The 20,862-nt window shown below is 44.1% G+C and overlaps 1 protein-coding gene across 8 annotated transcripts in view; it reads right to left on the reverse strand.

Annotated features, from left to right (window-relative positions):
• The window catches only part of LOC135312536 (ADP-ribose glycohydrolase MACROD2-like), a 914,210-nt gene extending 893,810 nt beyond the window's left edge, over nt 1-20,400 (reverse strand). For 6 of the 8 annotated variants that reach the window (XM_064446745.1, XM_064446742.1, XM_064446740.1 and 3 more), the window contains exons 1-2: nt 20,148-20,399; nt 15,617-15,715 (exon numbers count right to left, since the gene is read on the reverse strand). In XM_064446745.1, the coding sequence (XP_064302815.1) occupies nt 15,617-15,715; nt 20,148-20,193 (145 nt within the window). In that variant the 5' untranslated portion in view covers nt 20,194-20,399. Of the gene's footprint in view, nt 1-15,616; nt 15,716-18,663; nt 18,707-20,147 lie in introns of those variants that run through there. The other 2 variants (XM_064446743.1, XM_064446741.1) reach the window with 2 other exon arrangements.
• Nucleotides 20,401-20,862: the final 462 nt, after the last annotated feature.

A 20,862-nucleotide genomic window follows, 5' to 3' on the forward strand; every position in this document is an offset into this window, starting at 1 on the left:
GTAAAGCAACCCCACACGTACACCAAAAATCTGCACATTCACAAGCGACGACCTAACAGAACCCTAAGGAGACACCCAACATAAAAGCAGTCCATAAGACTTAAGTTTTGAATTTTTTCCCAAGTGCCTACTCAGGCTCTCTGCCAGTTTTCTGACCTAAATAATGCTCAAATCTTCCTCTTCTGCCTCACTAGCCCTAATTCAGATCGTATCCATCCCTCCTCTGGGTTGATTTTGACAAGGGGGGGAAAAAAAAAAACAAAAAACCAAGAAACAACATCTGCTAGGGAAATGTAGCAGTATACTAAAACATGGCTAATACAGAAATAACAAAAATAAAGACAGCTTTTTAAAAAAAAAACAAACTCCAGTAATGCAAGAAAGCTTGTTGTAGCTCCTATCAGAAAGCAAAGTCAATGGTCACTGAATCCCTGAGGTCCCTTCCAAGCTGTGATTCTGTGATCTGTGTAGCCACACGCACGAAGGATAGGGTTGAACCTGCCACATCCTTCCCAAAATCTGTTTTGTTTAGGCTGTTTTTCAAGATACACAACAGTGGAGACACCACAAATGCGCTAGGTCCTCCATTCCCCCCAACCCCCGGCCTCAGGAATATGTATTAAGGTAAAAATCTTCATCATAAACAGTTGAAAATTTTTGTCCCACCACCATTTTTCCCTCCAGATTTGCTCCATCAGCTTCTATCCCTCTGTCTACACAACCCAACTTCCTTTAGTTTTTTTCTCCCAGGTCACACCCTTTGAGCCTTTACCCATGCTCCCAACACCTCTGAGCTCTTTCTAGCCACATCCTTCTTGAAGGATCTTCTTAAGCTGATGTCTTAACGCCAAGTACAGCAAATAGACAGTCCTATGCCTCAGCTTTACTTACAACCCCTTCCAGCTCACACCGAAGGAAAAGGATCCTTACATCTTATACATATGCAGAAAAACACATTAGATGTAGTGAACAAAAACTGCATTTGGAAACAAAACACATTAAGTTCTTCACAACTAGGAGGAAAAAGGACTTCCAGAACAGCTCACTAGAGGGAGCCCCTATAAAGGGCATGAACATACTCAGCTGGTGTGATGGAAAAGGGTGGCACAAACTTAACAACATTGTAAAATCAACTCTGAAACTGAGTCACTGCTAAAATATCCAGGATTTTATAGCCTAGTGCACTTTAAAGTATGTTAATTTTTGAAACAGGTCTCAGACATCCAATTACAGAAATCCCTACAGCAATACCAAAGATCTTGCAACCAAAGGGAGTAGAAAAACCTACAGCTGGAAGAGCTTCTGTTAAAAACACATTTTTATTTTAAAACTATTTGATAATAAAGGAGTAGAGCGCTCACAAAAGAGTAAAAATAGTTATTAAAACCCCACAGTATAAAGCGATACCTACAGCCAAGAAAGCGGCTCTTGGCACTCCACGAGCAAAAGCAGGTAAGAGGAGGAATGGAACAAGTGTAAGGGATTTACAGCAGCTAGGCTCAGAGGCTTGCGGTATTAAAACGAAATTGTGTTAAACAAGTCAGGACGACTTAATGTTTTTTTTTTCCTCTAGTTCATAAAAACAGGAGTAACAGACTGAATTGCAAGAAACAAAGCTGAAAATGGGAGTGTTTCATAATTTATAGTCAGCTTTAGAATTCACAGCTGAAGGAAGTATATTAATTCCAAGTCAAAAATAAGTAATAAGTCTGCCCGCTATCTCATCCCTGGTATAACAGCTACTAGCAGGAACATGTATCCCCACAAGAAAGGCTTCTCCAACAGCAGTCTATAACATGATCTGCAAACAGCGCTGGGAAAAGAACCTGAGCAAGCCCCGACATCAACCCCAGCCAAGAGCCAGCCCTTCCACTCCCAGGAGAATCCTCAAAAAAAGGCTGGACTGGGACACTGCTCCACTTTTCCTGGGCTGCCAAAGAAACAAAGGAGTTGAGCAAGCTCTAAGAGTGCATCTGACAACAGGGAAAGGTACAGCACCAATCCTGCTACACACTCTGTGCACTCTTCCCTTCAGTGCTTTTTTTAATGCTTTGTTTTTACAAGCGTCTTGTACAGATTAAAAATTACAAAATATTAGCAATTACTAACCTCACATTTAACACAGCTTTCTATTCCATTTGTTTCTGTATAGGCTTACAGAGCGTTAGAGAAGACAGGTTTTAAGATCTGTTACAATACATGCCGCCTCCTACTCCTATTAACCATGGATGACTCTACAGGAAAGGCAATTGCTTATCTAAATCAGGAGAAGCATTATTTCTATGTGTTCCATCACCAGGGGGAAAGCATTCACAGGTGCACTATAGTACTTCAGATTTGTAATACAGATTTGCTCTATCACTTCTTGGACTTAAACGAGATCAGAACCTGAGCACAAGGAAGAAACATCTGTTGCAGACAAATCACCTTCCACCTAGCCAAAAATGCAGCACACCATGCAAGTCAAAGCCACTGATGAAGAACACCGCCTCTCCAGCTGCATACTCTGCCAATATGCTCTGTTCCAGCTAATTACAAAGAGGCGCAATTGGATTAGCCGAGGACTATAGCCAAGCACAAAGCTTATGAGGCATACGGACACCACAAATCACAGAACGGACGAGGTCGGATGGGACCTCTAGAAATTGTCAAGTCCAACCTCCGTGCTCAAAGCAGGGTCACACCCAGAGGAAGTTGCCCAGGACCCTGGCCCAGTTGGAGTTTGAGTATCTCCAAAGACAGACTCCACCACCTCGCTGAGCAACCTGCTCCAGTGTTCAGCCACTCTCACAGTATGTGTTTTCCTACACTAAGAAAGAATTTCCTCTTTCAACTTGTGCCCACTGTCTCGTCCTATCACTGTCTATCGCTGGGAAGAGTCTGGCGCAATCTTCTTCACACCCTCCCGTCATATGTTTATAAATATTGATCAGATCCCATCTGGGGTGTCTTTTCCTCAGGCTAAACCCCAGCTCTCCCAGCCTTTCCTTTGCAGAGGGAATGCTCCAGTCCTTCCTTTCTTTTTTTTTTTTTTGTGGTTTTTTGTTTTTTTTTTTTTGCGCTCATCTGGTGCAGCAACTACACTTCCCAGTTTTGTAGCACTCTCAAATTTGCTGAGGCTGCGCTCAGTCCAGGTCAGGAGGTCATGATATCTCCCGTCCAAGGTTTTTCAGGAGATATGACATATCCCCACAGCTGAGGACATGAGCATCACTTGATGTCCACTGGTTAACTGTGGAGCTCACATCCAATGAACCACACCGTAATGGAGTTCAACAGTGCTATAAACGCACCCCTCTAAAGCTGATGCAAAAAGCCCATTACTAACTCACCTGGTCCAAGTTAAATGTAGTGATATGGCTATCAACAGCCCACAAGCAGGACTGTAAATATGAGCCTCTACTTCTCAGTCACTGAATGACTGAATTGGAACCATTGAAGACTATGGTATACATTAAAGAGTGTGAAGTACCATGAGAATGGATAAAAAATAGCCAGTCAGTCCTACCAACCCACACAACCCTCATGCAAAATGCAGTTATTCTTGTGTCACAAGGGTCTTGCATAGTCCTTACGGTGTTATATTTCACCTTCTTCCTCAGTCTATCCCACACAGCTCTGTATGTCCCCCAAAAACAAAACTGACAGGCAAAAACCCCCTTTAAGTCTGGGAGCAGAGGAAGGAGTGCGAATGGAGAAGCCTGTCCTCTTTTTAAAGTTTTTGTAAAACGAAAGAAGACTTGGTATGGAGTACAAAAGTACCAAAGACCAAAGTTTGAGAAAGCAATAATAACAAACAAGGAGAACGAGAAAAGGAATACATTCTCAATTCCTATTTGTGATGCAACCTGGTTGGCAGGGACATGCAATTGTCAATTCATAAATCAAAGTCTCCTCACTTCAGTGGCATGCACAGTGACAGCAAAGACACAACGAATTATGCTGAGGCCTTAGGGTATTTGTGTGTTTACTCAGACAGTCAGCATCCAGCTGCTGTGGCTGCTAAGTTTGCTTCTGCTGGCTTAAGATTTTGCGATTTAGGGCCCATAGGAACGGCTGCTGGTTTAGCCGTGACCCAGAAGGAGCCACGTTTTGTGTTTTTTCAAGAAATTCCTTCAGTCACTGTCTTGTTTGGTGGGGTTTTTTTTAATGTGAACCTTCAGAGGGATTCAAGACTCTCTGACTATATGTTGCAATAAAACTGCTGTTGGATAGTATATTTCCGAAGGTCTTACCACAGCCTGATTATCAGTACCTCGGTCTGAAGGACAGCAAGAATTGCAATACACAGATCCTTCCTCCAGAAGAGCAGTGTGCATTGTACTGAAGTACATTAAATGGTCAACCAAGGTCGCATGGAGGCAAGAACTACGCTGCATCACCTCTGACTCAATTCCTACTTTAACACCTCCCTCTACTACAGAGGCCTTTTAATTAAGAACAGAAGTTCAAAAACTAAGAGGAAAAAAATATTACACTCTCTTAGACGACTGTTCATTGCCTGTATGTTGACTGTATGTTGCTACTTTCCTGTAAAGCTAAAGGGTGATGCTACTTCAATAGATTCCTTTGAAGACAAAGCAGAACGCCTTCGCTTGTGTCTTGGTAATACCACAGCATTCATACATCTGTTCCTGGAATGTTCAAATCAATCCAGTACCTCCTGGTATAACTATGAGCCTTCATTCAAGACTCACACTACCAGCAACACCATATTCCTTCACTCAGCTTTAGAAGCTGGCTGGAAAAAGAACGCCTTTTCATGAGCAGCCAGGTGTGTTTGGTCTTGTCCAGCATCTATTTTATTCACCAAGTAGTGAAAACCAATTTTTAGTAGGTGTGCACAGCACATACAGCATCAAGCAGAATTAAAGTCAGTTTATAGTGGGGAAACTACAAATCCATTAGCTTTCATTCATTAGCTTACTAACCAGTCAGACAATTTTTATTCTACATTCTCCGCTTTCTGAATTCCCTACACCATTGCTAAGCGACAGCTTCTCTAGTCAGCAATACTGTAGTACTTACTGCATCGCTTGGAAGTAAAAAGTTACTACCAGCAAACTATGAAACTTCTGCAAAACTGTCAGCAAATACTTCAAGGCATTGTCATTCAAGAACCTCTCTGCATGAGATATAGTGACAACTGCTTACCAGATGGGAGCAGGAGCTTTAGTTTTCTGGTACCAGGGGACAGGTAGGCAAGTTTTTATGCAGGTACAAAACATAATGTTTTCTGCATTAAGACATAAAGCTTGGTGGGTAGAGCTTACCCCGTTGCATTTCCCTTCCCCTACTCCCTGAGATACCACACGTCATTTGCTACCCTAAGAAACAGCAGGGCTTCAATCCAAACAGCAAGGTACAGAAGAAAATCTTCAATATTTGAATAGGACTCTACCAGACCAATTAGTGTTGCGAGTCATACTTGCTTACTTTAAAGACATGAAAAATAGAAAGTAATACCAACTCACAAGCAGTTACAAATTCACTAGCAGTTAAGAGAAAGATTTAGCTCTAACAGACACAGCAAACCTCAAAGCCCTTAAGTCAATATAGGCATGTGTTGGTGTGCATTGCCTAGTCTGTCTGGATTTAGTTATTTGCAATACACTTAGAAACCTTCTCATGTAAGAACTCTGGTAGCAATACAGAAAGGTGAAAAAATGGAATGCTACTTTTTCTTTAAACCTAACTGATCCATACCCTCAGTAACAGTTTGGGGTTTGCTTTCAGTTTGTACAGAGTCATTAAGTATTCCCACAAAAGGACAGCACTGCAACACACAGTATGTTTGTATGAGAGCAGTGCCTTTTTTTTAAAGAGTACCTTATTCACACAGAAAAGATGACATTAAGCATACAGGAATACATCCAGCGCAGGCTGAACTTCAACTACAAATAGTTTTTGTGCAGCAAATGAAAAACAACACCTTTACAGACTAACCACCAGTACCAAAGAGGCCGATATTTGCGTAAAAAAAGCCTCTGTGAAAAAGCAAAGGGCAGGATAAGGCAGGTAAATGTTTTAAAGCAAGGCAGATACAAAGAAAGCGTAGAACTGGTTGCACATATGCATTATAGATGGACTAAGTCTTTTGGACAGGATCTTGTTGGTAAATGATAGAGCAGTCTTTCTAACTCAGTGTTCAACCATGAACTCCTAGAGATGCTACTAGCACAGAGGGGCATGGAGAGAACTATTTCCACTTTCAGAAAGAAATGCATTGGCTATACCAGCACAAGGCGGAGTGGTTCAGTTTTGCAAGATGTGCATTCTAGAGCACCCTGGCCACAAAAAAAAACCCCACACACAGAGCAGGAAACTTTGGTAAAGGCCCCTGTGACACTTCTGCTAACATGCCAAATCAACACCCAACAGCTGCAAGTCTCAGTACCTTTGCTGTGCACAATTATGCTTACCCCTCCCTCCCATTTAAAGAAGAGACATTTCTTGGTGAGATGGAGCCACACAAAATTGTAATGTCAATGGTTTTTAAAGCTGTGCAAAATAGAAGTTGAAATATAAACCAGATTGTTAAGCCTTCTGTCCGGCACAGAGGAGCATTTTCTGTGGATCATAACAAACACATCCGCATGCAGCACTTCCTACAGGGCTGAGAAATTCCATGTCGACTGGATTTTCCAATGGCACATCAGCTAGATGCCCTCTCACAGGAGAAAGCCACACACCACTTCACATAGGAAGGGCTACGACAACTTACTCTGACATTAGTTGATCTGTTAGAGACATTTCTACGTGGGGAGCAGTTCGGCTCTAGTGAACCGAAAAAGGGAAACCAAGCTTATCTGGTTTCCAGTGATTGGGTTTTTAACACATGTATGATCAAGTGTTTAATGGTGCATGAAGCAAATGCAACTATGCATGAAAGCTGGTTAATATGATCCAAACAGAGAGCTCAACGAGCTTAAACTGTATCAGTGATCCCCCTACCTTATCAAGGGAGTTAAACCAGTATCCTTACATAGCGGTTATCTTTCAGACTTGATGAAAGCCTCCCACATCCAAAGAGCAGCAGCTGACGGACCTACCACGCATGACCACTAACTGTTATTAGCCCCAGGCAGCAAAACCTAGTTAAAGTAATAGTTCAGCACCTTCATAAATGCCTGTCACATCTAAGCTGCAGTGAATTAAGACAAGCCATACCTGTCTCTTACTGCCTTCTCAAAAGAGGTTCCCAGTCTTCTGCAGGAGGGCATCAGCTTTTTCCACCTACACTTGAAGATACCCAAAAGTCATGCAGCCAGTCAGCATGGCATCAGGTCTACACTAGTAAGCCACGACAGAGCTACAATTTAATGGCTTGATCTTGGCCTCAAGCTAATCACAGACACACGGCTTCCAGTCAGGCTGGCACGTTGGCTCACATCTGTCCGCAAAAGACTGTGAGGACATATGCCGCAATCCATCATAAATCATACTTTGTGGCTTTAGCCAAGCAACCATACTGAGCAAAACCTAGATGACTTAGTGGAACTGTCTTTGTAGAGCAAGAAAATAATTTGAGAACTTGATCTTGCAGTCCCCCATGCTCAGAAGGAGCTCATCCTTTATACACAAAAAAAGGGGCGGGGGGAAATAATAATCAAAAAAGACAGACATATACATAAACACAAATTACTGGAAACCAAGATGTATAACCTATTACTTTTCCTCTGCATATATTAAAGCGTCTCGCTCAAAAGTTGCTATTCTTCTTCTTTCCCTTAGTAGTCTGGAATACAAGACAAGTCAGCCACCAAAAAACTCCAGGCTGGAACTTGAGAAACCCTACACTTTCTCAGTAATTGCTGAGGAACAGCACGTAACGACTTGCACACAGCATCACTGCTGCTAAAGCCATCTTTCCTCACACTCCGAGCGAGCCTACCAGCTGACAGCACACTGCATCATCTGGCGCTTCTGACTCTGGTTAGTACTTCCTCAGGGACCTCCGTACAAAACTTCAGTACACAGTGATGTTCAGTAGCTTCCAAAAAAAAAAAAAAAGTTTTTCTCCTAAATGCATGGGACAGAAGCTTAGTAGTTATTAATCAGGTCAAGAGCCATGTCGCCAGCACTTAAAGCATTAGAAATGTCATTTCTGGCAAAGACATGCTTAACTTCCCTTTGCATCTCCATCTACTATTACTCTTTAAAACATGGCGCTTCAAGAAGGATGCTAATTTCCTTTCCTATGGTTAATTCTTGCCCCTCAAGGAGCTGGCTGCCATTGGAGATAAGAGGATTCTCTCAGCTGCATGCAGAAGGTCCACAGAATGAGAACTCTATCAAGGTCCTGTATAAGCTTAACACTGCATGGAAGCTAACTTGTTAAAAAAAATAATGGAACGGCAGCTTAAAAAGAAGCCATCGTCAATTACATCAAGGACAAGTGATTTACTTTCTTCGAGAAATAATCCAGTGTGGCTAATTCTATGTTCTTCATCTATACAAACAGAGTTTATTTTTTGCTTTTTAATGATCATCTCTCACATTTGCTGAAAGCCAGGTTTCTCTTTTTTTCTTTTACCCCCCCAAAACACTTTAAGGCGTCATTACTTTGACAGCTAATCCATCCTATAAATGCATGCAGCTCACCAGGGAATTACAGTCAACTGAATACATATTGGTTCTTTTTGTTTACTGTAAATTTTCCCCGCTGTACTACACACACTGCTTTATTCACTTGTGTCAGGGATACCACTAACTAGGTAGGAATACTTGCCTCTAAAACCAAACCCACACACCCCCCCAGTAAGCTTGCATCTGAAGAGTTTTTCCCAATGTCTGTGCTGTGCAAGGCGCTCTATTCCAAAAAAGAGCTGAGGTGTATGGTTAGGAAGACAGAAAGGTGTGCAGGGTGAGGAGCTCGTGTGGTCAAATTTGTACCACTCTGCAGCTTTGCATCTGTTCAGGACAGATCCTCAAAGGGCAGCCAAGAGCCCCGGAGAAGCAGAGCACACAGGGCTCCGGTTACTCCCTACTGTTCCAGCAGCCTTTTGAGTCTCAGCCTTCAAGTCACTCCACATTACGCCATGGGCATGCAGACTCCTGGACGCCTTTAGAACAGACTAATAAGCTACAAACATAGTTTGCTGTTGTTGCCATTCCAATTCCTTGGCTGCTTCCTTAATATATGCATAACATGGACAGACAATAGAAATGAGCAAACAGATTTATAGCCACTTCCACAAAAAACACATCATTTCCTAAGTATTCAATACACCTCATTACCATGATCTTCGCACAATTCCTATATAAGCCACAGGTGTTACATCTTTTAGTGGAGCTCCCCCAGCTAGTACACACAGCCATTAATAAGCAGTGATCTCTTCACGCATCTAAATGACACAGCTTTCTAACCTTAACCACGCTAATCTTCAAGAGACCCTGCGATAAAATGTTTAGCATGAGTAACAGAGCAGCATGCCAACAGATGAAAACCAAGGACAAAACTAAGTACAGTACTGAGTTTAATCAAAGCTGGAACTTGCATTCAAGGCCACAGCTAGTAGCAGGAGATCCTGAGCTGTGGCATGCAAGTTATTGCCGTTTTCTATGTGAATTCACGCTGAAAAACTGCTGTACTGTGAACTTAACCAAAGAGTTTCAGTAGCAAAAGCACCATACTCATTGACTGACAGCAAGCATCACACTGAGCTAAGGTGCCTTGATTCACTTTCACCCTTGTCACTCAGCTAGAAATCTCTTCTAGAGACAGTTGTTGAAGTCACCGTAAGAAAAAAAAAAAAGGTAATGCAAGCTGACGGACTTGGTTTTTTGGTGGGGGCATGGTCTTGAAGCACACTGGTTCCACATAGCTATTACAAACAGAACTTACTGATTGTCAGGCAACTTCTGACAATCTTGATGTTCTAGTGGAACATAATTTCTTCTTCTATATGACCCAACGGAAAATAATGAGTGTTTTAGAAATACGCTATTTCCCCCTTGTAGCTGCCTGGCTGAATTTCACTGCAGCTTAGTAGTGGGATTACTTTCCAAAGGCTGTTTGATGATCACCACCTTGATTCCTGGTTCCCACAGGACAGATACACCACACAGGGCCACATGGAGATGATCTGAAGAACCCAGTATTACCTGTGATTAGTTAGCCATCCCAAGAAATGCTGGTCAACAGAGCTCAGCATTACCCCACATTTTCTTTTCAGCATGAAGCATTTTGAGTGGCTCATCTAGATGCTTTGGCTCTGTAATCTTGTGTCAACTCACTGTTTAGATCTAGAAAGCTACAGATTTGTAGTACAAAGGCGCTTCTATTAAAGCCAAACCTTTACTATTATACAAAAATACAATTATACTGTGTTAAAGTAGATTAATTTGAATAGTTTGAACCATGTAATTTTCTAAAAACATAGCAGCTTAAGAAAATCCAGAGGCTGCCAAAACATCTAAACATACTTCAAGACTTGCTTAAAAAAAAAAAAAAGACTGCAGACCTTTCAGATCATTTAATCTTAAACAAAAATAAAAAACTCAGTGGTTACCGTGTCCTTCCATTTCAACTTCATCTAAAAGTGGTTCTTACCATTAACAAAGGTCTTTAAACCATCACCTGAATTTGCTCTTTCCTTGGCACCACTGCTATGCCAACGAATCCCAGAGGCTGTAAGAGTCAGCAGGACTGTCAGCTGCCTCGAGTTGACCTACAGAACTTATTCCATTTTCTGGATTACCCCATTAATGCAACAAAACATTCCTCTACCCGTGACACAAAAAACTCAGTGACAACAGAATTCCCAAGACCCTGATTTTCTGAAAAAGCTTTCAAGAAAAAGTTCTCTGAAGTAATTTCTCACATTCCCCACTAAAGAGTGAAGAAATCTTCATGAATAACTGTGTACCCACAAAAAAGCTAATATGCATATTTAACTTCAAAAAAACACTCTAATTATTCATGTACATGGTGGCATTTTATTCACCAAGCACCACAAAACATAAGTTACCATTGCTGTACAGGACAAGTGCCTAGCATAAAGTGGTATGAAGTAAAGGCATACAAATTCCAGAGCTTTGGAAAACGAGTCCATTATGCGCACGCTGTCAGGAAGGACACTATTTCAAAGTATGTAACAGAACAGATGAGATATGTCTTCCTTCGGTATATTTGAAGGATAAGAAGTGGCAAAGACAATGTATTACAGTATATATGTACTATCCAGCCCTGTATGGCAGGATTATTCTTCATTTCCAAAGTTGACAGGTCCTCATTTCCTTAATAAAGGCAGTTAAAACAAAGAAAGCTTTTACATCTACAGAACTACTTTGAAAACAAGAGGTTTTTTTCCCTTCCTACCATCCCCTCCAACATTAAAGAGGGCCACTTGTCAATAACAGCAGTGGAAGTAAAATGAGCAGTGTTATGATACTTGATCTCTGAGGTCCACTTGTGCAGCCTGGCAAGTTATATGCCAAAACCCAGAGGTGTTGACAACATAGTCCTTCTGGAACTGCACCTGCCCAAGACAGCTTGCTTGCCACAGTTCAGAGCAGCAGGCACCAGGCTTAGTCCCTGCATTCCACATTGCTGCGCTCTCAAAAAAATCCAAAAAGTATCAGAAATATCGACCAAATTCCATGCCAAAACACATGCCAACTTCTTTTCTCATGGCTAGTCATGTCCATATAAGGAGACCTGCACAAATCATAGTTTTTTGTTTTAGTCAACGAAGAGCAAGATAAAGACAAAAACTATACACAGCTGCTTTCAACTTCCAATTGTTTTACACACCTTTGCTGCTTTAAAAAAAAAAAGAGACAAAGCCCTTGTCAGCTGCCATTCAGAATTCCCCAACGTCACTCTTCAGAAGCTCTTCATTGTTACACATCCCTCTGTTCTTAAGACTTCCAGCCTTCCCAAAATTTACCCTAACATCAATTTATTCCAAGTCTTACTGGGTTTCTTCAGCAAATTGGGTGGGAGTTTCCATCTGCCTGAGGGTAGGAAGGCTCTGCAGAGGGACCTGGACCAGCTGGATCAATGGGCCAAGGCCAGTTCTCTGAGGTTCAACAAGGCCAAGGGCTGGGTCCTGCACCTGGGTCACAACAACCCTATGCAGCCCTACAGGCTTGGGGAAGAGTGGCTAGAAAGCTGCACAGTGAAGGAGGACCTGGGGGTGCTGGTTGACAGCTGCTTGAACATGAGCCAGCAGCGTGCCCAGGTGGCCAAGAAGACCAGCAGCATCCTGGCTTGTATCAGGAATAGTGTGGCCAGCAGGACTAGGGAGGTGATTGTGCCCCTATACTCAGCACTGGTGAGGCCACACCTCAAACACTGTGAGCAGTTTTGGGCCCCTCACTACAAGAAGGGCATTGAGGTGCTGGAGCATGTTGAGAGAAGGGCAACAAAGCTGGTGAATGGTCTGGAGAGCAGGTCTTTTGGGGAGTCGCTGAGGGAACTGGGATTGTTTAGCCTGGAGAAGAGGAGGCTGAGGGAAGACCTCATCGCTCTCTACAACTACCTGAAAGGAGGTTGTAGCAAGGTGGGTGTCAGTCTTTTCTCCCAAGTTATTAGCAATAGAACGACAGGAAATGGCTTCAAGCTGCATCAGGGGAGGTTTAGGTTGTATATTAGGAAAAATTCATTTACTGAGAGAGTGGTCAGGCATTGGAACAGGTTGCCCAGAGGTGGTGGAGTCACAATCCCTGGGGGTGTTCGAAGAATACGTAGGCGTGGCACTTCAGGCCATGGTTTAGGAGGCACGGTGGTGCTGGGTTGATGATCCTAGAGGTCTTTTCCACCCTTAATAGTTCTATGATACCAAAGGGTAGAGGAAGAAGAGCGGGGAAGAAACACTTTCCTCCACAAACTAAGGTATGCTCTCCAAACCTGTCAATAAAGAGCACACAGAGCATGGCAGTCAGGTTGGTTCCTTTCCAACATGAACCTTTTGTGTCATTTCCGTTTCAGCAGTTCCACACAGAGACTTTTCAATAATCTTCTGTTAAGCTTCCCTATAACAAAAGTGTGACTAACTGCTATCTCCTAACACCCTCCAGCTAGTCATTTGCATTTAAAAATAGGTACCATAAAGCTTTTGTATTGTTCAAGCAATTTTTCCTAAGAGTCAGTACAAAAATCTATGCAGCACTGAACACCCTTAATTTCCAGTTGAGCGTCTACAGGGACTATTGCCAGCCCAGACGCTCCCCCCTTTTCCTACAGCTTCTTACTGCAGCAGCTGATTGATTGCACCTGCTTCACTTTATTTGTTCTTGGTTCCTTTCTTGATTTCTCCTCATCACTCTTTCTGAACAGCCACTCCACACTTCACTAATCAATCTGTCATTTTTTTCACTGTATACAGTGTTGGAAGTAAATGGTAAAGAACTTTTTCCACATTCCCCATCAGTTGCTGTTTTGGCTTGTCAAGCACACAGTTGGTTATTCCCTGCTCCTCCCTCACCCCACCCCACGCCACAACCCTTCAGACTTCTTCAGCTTATCACTGCAAGAAGTAGCCTTTCACTTGAAAAAAGTATCAGAACTTGGGCATGGCATTGTCAAGTCATCACCAGTTTCATCATACCTGGAGCTTCACTTGCTCTCTCCGCAGTTTCATTTAGATTGTACCAGTTGCTCTCCATATGTCCCAGTATACAGAGCCAAAGTTCTCATCAGCAAGATTACTTAAATTCTAGTTTTTCAGTATTTCAGCTCAGAAAGACCGTTCTTGCACACTCTTGATACCTTCAGAGTGGGGTCAACATTTAAGGGAAATAAAGTTTGAAACAGATGCAGCAGCAATCACATTAATATACATCTCTCTTTTAATTGCACTGGTCCATTGAAATGTGGAAGCATTTCAGCTGTCTAATCTCCTAGAAGTTCACTATTCCACATGGCTTATTTACAATAAATGCATCAAAGAAAACAAGTGACCATGGATATTTTCTCTTGAATGTACAGTATAACAAAAGCTTCAAGAAGCAGAGAAGTGTTTCAGCACAACTTTTGCCTTCCAGCGTTTTTTGCAGTGCACTGGGTACTAACAGGAAGAAAGCAAGAGCAGCTACAAGAAAATAAATTCACCACTGCCATGATTCAATACCCACATGTTAGACACTGACATTTTGTTTATGTGAAGTGTAACAGCAATCACAATGTAAATCCACACCTTGTCACCTTCAGCAGCCCAAGTAATACAAGATCTGTGAAATTTTTGCGTGTTACTATCTGAGTTGTTAGAATAAAAACATAGTTCAAGCTAGAACGGATGAAGAGTCTCTCAGCTAAACCACATGATACACTGCATATCCCCACGTACAGCAGGCGTCCAAAATGAACTTTGGAAAAGTGAGGTAATCTTTTTTATTTTTATGCAGCCTTTGCTTTCGTTTCCTAGATGGACAGGCTTCTTGATCTTGTAGGGTGTAACAGACCTACCCTAATGGGAGAGGGAGGTCTGTGGGTACTGTTGTAATGCAACTACTCAGTGTTGAAGAGCTCAGCAGCCGCTGACATATTTTCACTGCAAAAGTCATTAAAGATGCTTTTAGGAGTAGATAATAGCATTAGTTGTTTATGACAATGGCATCTGTGAATCTGTCAGCTCCTCCAGATTGTACTAAAAAAGTGTTACAGCTTTCCCATTTCCTTAAAAAAAGGCTGATGAGTTCCAGGCCTCATCTCACCTGGAGTATTACCATAAAGACCCATGTTCACCTGCAGCCACAAGATTATTCTACACACCTGTTCACACAGGCCAGCATTTTCCCTGAACAATAACAAAAGTGTAGGAAAACTAGTCCTATATCTGCAGAAACAGGCAACACTGGAGCTAGATCCCCCTCCAAAAAACATAAGCTTCAGCCACGTAAGATAAGACATAGAAAGAAAAAAGGAGAAGGAAACAAGCTCAGGAAAAGTCCCCCTTCTTCCCCACACTGTGTGGACGAAAGAAAACTAGATGAAGAACGAGGCACTGCTACAGAATTACATACAGAATTCTTTGTCAGTGAATCAGATTCTCACTTTTCGTCAGCCTTCACTGCAAGAACTTCGACAACTCTACCAGTGACTACTGCACACACTACGAGAGGGGATTTAATCCAGGCCAGGCTGTTGTTCCTTATCCCAAGAAAGCAGGCAGGACCATGAGTAAGAAATGCTGTTTTCAGGAGAGGCTTTGAATTCAATCTTCTCCCATTTCTGGACTTTCAGAAAACAACTTGTGCAATTCCCCTCTGGCTTTTCAGCCACCTACAAGAACAACACTCTTGTGCCCAGATTCCCCATACCATTATGAACTTTTCAGAGATTAAGTTCATTAGGCACGGCTCGCTGCTGTAGTATCTGGAAAGCAAGACTCATGCAGAGTAACTGTGTTACACACTTAAGGGTTTTGGTGTTACTATGACTGCCTGGGATACTTGCAGAATCAGTGGACACCGGTGAGACTTCATGAAATTTTGTCTGGGTTTCACCCCGCAACACCAAAGTGCTCTCGTCCCCATGTCAGGTTGACACTGTTAGGAACAACATGGGTTCTAAGTCTTGGCCCTCCTAAAACTAACTTCAGGCTCAGAAAACAGAATAGTCTGTATTTGAAAAGACTCCCGTTTTACTTCCCATCACTTTCGCTCTTACTTTTTAAGTCTTCCATCCACGTTGGAATAGTTGTCAATGCAACATAATCCCTTAAGTATTCTTTGCGTCTTTCTTCCAAGGTCATCTTCAGCAGACGCTCTGTTTAGGGGAAAGAGAAATAAAAAGAGTTTTGCAAGCTTGCATATATTCTTACACATTGACCGAGTAGTGACCAATTTAGTGTTCTTGATGCAATTAAATCCCATTTGAGAGAGCTAATCACGAGTGACAAGTAATAGGAGCTCAACATGGTGCATCTAAACGACCGCATGTGCCTATTTCTGGATACCCCAGCTCAGCAGAAAGAAACGCCTCTTAGCTGTCCAGACTTCCCACATCGCTACTGTGCCTCTTCTTCTTGCCACTTTAACTCAAAGATCAGAAAACTAACAGCAAGTTTATTTAGTAGAGAATCATTATTTATGGAAAGTTTTCTGGTATTCAAGTCTGCTCTTTAGGTTCTGCATTTCTAAACCAGAACTTTAAAAAAAGGCATTAGGAAGATCAAAACTGAAACATTTTTTACTGAAACAAGCTTACCAATGCCAGCAAGTAAAGGCAGGAGCATGGCACAAAACTAACAGAAGGCTACCACATTACATAAGAAATCAGAGCTAAAGCAAACATTATGTCACCTTCTAGATGTCTGGGGCCATAGAACCACATTTTTGTTTGGTTGGGGTCTTTTGTTCTGCAAACAATGTAACTTTCAATACGAGAAAACTGCTACCATTTGCTTTAGACTCACCCACTGGCATTTAACCCCATTTTGGGCCCAAAATCAGTAGCTGTAGAAGATACTAGAGTATCTGTTAGCTACCCAAGAGTAAGTGATACAAGTATGTAAGTTTGACAAGCTTTGGCTGACTATACTCCAAAGTGCTAGGAAAGCCCACTGCCATCCACCGACTCAATACGTTTCTAAAAAGCAGACCAGGTTCAGCACGAACTGCATCTGCAGGATTTGAAGTGCTGCAGAACAGAACCTGGGTTTAAAGTGAGTGGCACGGGTTAAGCCTTAGATAACACTTGGTTACCACACTAAAATGCACATGGATGGTTGTTTTCTCCTGAGAAAGTCACCATGTCTTTTTTCAGACATTTAGTGAAAAGTAACGTCTCAAAGATTGTACAATTGTGACGGCTACTGCCAACTTAACTCTTCTTCAGACCTTGCTATAAATGGATTAAGTACTAAGATAAGAAAAAAACATCCCAATGACCCAAGACCACAAACAAACCCAGCACTTCAGCAAGACCCCATACATGACACTTGCAGCCACGTCCTCTTCTCCCCCCCACCTCATCAGTGCTTAGTATCCGTTCAGCACAAGATGCAGAGCTTTTCCCCTTCTAAAAACATGGGGGTGGAGGTAGAACTGTACAGCATATCAGAACGCCCACACGCTAATCAAGTTTCTGGGTCTGTTTTGACCAGTGGCATTGTACCACTATTACCGCACACATAGTTTTCTCTTGACACATTGATCAGTAACAAATGCTCTCTGATGATTCAAGCATTTTCAGGGGCGTAGGGGAGGGCTAGACCCATATTATTTGCCTTTGGCATAGAGGACTAGATGGACATGAAAATAATATTTTCATCTTAAGTTGAAAGAGCAGTGAGCAAGTTGAACATGGAAACTGCTTCTCAGATCAAACCTTAAAAAAAAAAATAATCACTTTCGCTGGGTTTTGGGGTTTTTTTGCAAAATAAAGTTTACTAATTATGCAGGTTGCAATCAGCACAGTCCAATAACCAAAAGCAGGTTTTGAGCACAGACTCCCTTATAAATATAAACTTATTTTGATATTTTTGACAGTATTACCTATTGCTTCAGCTGATGAAAACATTTATCTCCCATTATTCAGGCTTGGTATCTTATCTGAATATTTCCAAATGCAAAAGCAAAGCTCACGTGGTTAGGATCGCCGTTATGCACAACAGATATGCACTTAACTCCACCACTTGATCTTCAAGCATACAAAACACCAAGTATTTAATGTGCACATTAGAAGTACTACAGAAAGGCAAACATGAGAGTGCACATTTCTGTGTGGGTCAGGTTTGAGGGACTGACAAGCAGAGGAACTTCGACTGCCTTTTGCTGAAGAGGTTGCAGAGCCAGTTCTGTGCCTTCAAAACACAAACTCCTCTCTATAAGAAGGTTTTAGAAAACTTTGCTCTTGCGAGTCCGTAGTGAGAATTTAAACCAAGTCTTAGCTATACACAAACCTCCTGGAAGATGGTTCCAACAGCCTTAGCTGCAAGAAGAGTTTTCTGCGTGTAGCCTTACGAATTGCCTTTGAAAGTTTGCAGGTAGACCAGTCCTGTGTGCAACACACTGAAATCAGCTTCAGTCCCACTCCTACTCTGTTTCAGCTGTCCTCAAGCAAGATCCACCCTGGGAGAATGTGGACCAACCCTTAATTACCAAGAAAGTAATTAAGAAAAGCAAGGGCATTGTCAGTGGGTTTGAACTCAGTAGTTAGCAATGACTGCTTTTTCTTTTTAAGGTTCTTCAGAGTATAAAAGGCTGAGAACGACTGCACTCAGAGCTTCAGAAGCCAGAGCACAGCCAGCTTCAGAGGGGGGCGGGAGCACCTGGGAAAGGCAAATGAAGACCTAACAAAAGATTTGGTTTCAAAAGCACCATCTGGGTAGGAAGGAAAGAAGCTGGGCTTCCATAGTTTTTCCTTCTATTAAAGAGGGTCCTTGGCAAGAACAGTCACACAGGGCTACAAGCTGAAGAGCAATGCCTCCTCACTCAAAACACCGGGGCCAACATGGTGCTGGAAAGCAGTTAGTGGAGCAGAAGACTGGCAAATGCCGTTCGTTCTCACTAGGCAAACAGATGCCAGCTATAATTCACAAACATGCTTCCCTGGACAGAAAAATCTCACCAGCAGCTGTAAGCCCTGGTTTGCGTTCAGTAACAACACCGTACTGATGGAGACCGCTATCCTCACAGCTAAGGCAACAGAAGCGTGCCTGCATCTCAGGTTTACAGCTTACCCTCCAAGCCCCTCGACTCAACCCTCCTTACCAAGGTTTTGAGTCCACACAGCAGGCTATGAATTTGCACAGACAGCAGCAGAGCTGGAAGAGACAAGTGGGAGTAATGGGAACACTGACCAGAGCCTACAAGAAACACTTCCCCATCTGCCCCCAGCACAAAACCAGCATTTTTTGAAGGTAACAACATACAGCATTAAGGACTTGCACAGGGAAAGTCAGTTATAGTTGACCACACATAAGCAATGCCTGAGAAGATTTAACTGTATCTTCTCTGTTGAAAACAGAAGCTTAGATGTCTGGTAGAAATTTGTTGCCTCACCTTAACTACAGAAACATCCTTTGGAAAGAAAAAACATGCAACAAAACTCACTTCCTTGGAGAAGAGTTTAAGAGGAGCAGCTACTCTAGATCAATTTATTTGTGTTTTAACAATTTCTCCTTAGAAATATGCACTTGATTTTTGCCACCTGTGAAAAGGATGAAACCTACCCTTCAAACTAGGCTTCTGCCTTTTTAGCTTGAAACACACACACAGTCATGGGGGGGGGGTGTGGTGGGGTGTGAAAGACAAGAAAGAAAACTTAAAATAAAACACACCAGGGGGTCATTCATTTTCTTCCTCTCCTCCCTGTATATTTCTAGAATATTTGTAAACACACCAGGCAAGAAGCCTTTCCTCCTAGCCGATGTAACTACTACCACTGCGTGTATTTCTCTTAATTTTTACATTGCTCTCCACGTGATGAATATGAAGCATCAAAATGGCAAGATCTGCATAAAATGATTGTCCCGTGGTTTTCACGCTCTAGAGTTTGACACCGGGGTGTTACAAATCTAGACTACACAGGGTGCAGAAAACTTTAAAAAAAAGAGGACGAAAAATTGGAGGGGGGGGAACTCTGAGAGCCCCCATACCCCCAAAACATTTCACCCCGGCTGATCAACCCTAGAAACTAAACTCGGTGCATCACACCACCGATACCAATAAACCTTCATTTTCCTGGGAAACACACGCATTAAAATAAGCACAGGCACGTTTCGACGGCACGTGCTTAACTTTTCGGCCTTAAACACTTCCACAGGGTGACTTGGGGGCGGGAAGCCCTCGGGAGAGGGGCTGTTCCCTCACCCTCCCCTCAGCCCCAGGGCCCCTCTCCTCACAGGGAAAGCTAGTCAGCGATAACTGAGATGGGGAGGGAACACAGGAAAACTGCGCACACCCGGTGTGCCGCCCCCCCCCCCCCCCCCTTTCGGCAGCCCTCAGGGCTGAGAAAGACTGGGTGGGGGGAACCCCGGGTGTGCGAGATTTGGGGGTGTTTCAGGTGGGAGACCCAGGCGGCAACGGCAGAGAGCGCGGAGCACCCCCCTCCCCCACCCCGTCACCTCAGCCCCTGGGGCCGGGAAGCGGCGGCGGTTCTGAGGGGACGGAACCACCCCCCGCGCCCTCCCTCACGGAAGACCCTGAGGTACATGCGGGAGAAGCGGGCCCGGGCCCGGGAAGGGCGGTAATACCTTTCTCCTCCCGCCAGAGCTTTTTCCGCTTGTTGCCGGGGTTCATGGCGGTGTGGCTGGTGGCGGCTTTGAGCTGCAGGTTCCCCAGGCTCACGAGGGCGTGGGCGAGACGCCGCGCCAGAGCCGACCGCGAACCGACGCCGTGCGCCACCGTCTGCTGCCACCGTTACCCTCCGGCTCCGCGCCTGCTGCCCGGCTCCGCACAGCGCTCGTCAGCTGGGTCACGCCTCGTTCGAACCCGACACCCCCGCAGGGCCCGCCCCCCTCCCCGCCGCCCGTTGGCTCCGGCAGACGCCACTCAGCAGCCCCCTCCTCCGCCCGCCGCCGGCGGACCGGGCCGGGAGGACGCACGGCCCGGGAGGAGACTGAGCGCGGCGGCGCGGCGGACAGGGGTGTGGGGATTGAGGGGACAAGGGGGGCCGCCGGGGCGGACAGGTGTGGCGGGTGCTTGGGTAACACAGTGCCCGCGCTGCGCGGTGGCGGCGCTTCGCCAGGTGTCCCCGCGGGGGGGGGGGGGGGCGGAACTGGCGCCCCGCCCCGTCCCGTCCCGTCCCGACCCGCCGCCGTCCGACCCGCCTCCTCGGCGGGGGCGGGGGCATGAGCACCCTCTGCTTCCGGGTTGCCGGTCGGTACCGAGGGCGCCGCCGATTGGCCGGGAGGGCGGGAGCCTGTTGCTAAGCGACGGCGGCGGGGCCGCGGCCGGCAGGACGGACGC

The sequence above is a fragment of the Phalacrocorax carbo genome, chromosome 3 (assembly GCF_963921805.1).
Source record: "Phalacrocorax carbo chromosome 3, bPhaCar2.1, whole genome shotgun sequence".
In the NCBI taxonomy this organism is placed as follows: domain Eukaryota; kingdom Metazoa; phylum Chordata; class Aves; order Suliformes; family Phalacrocoracidae; genus Phalacrocorax; species Phalacrocorax carbo.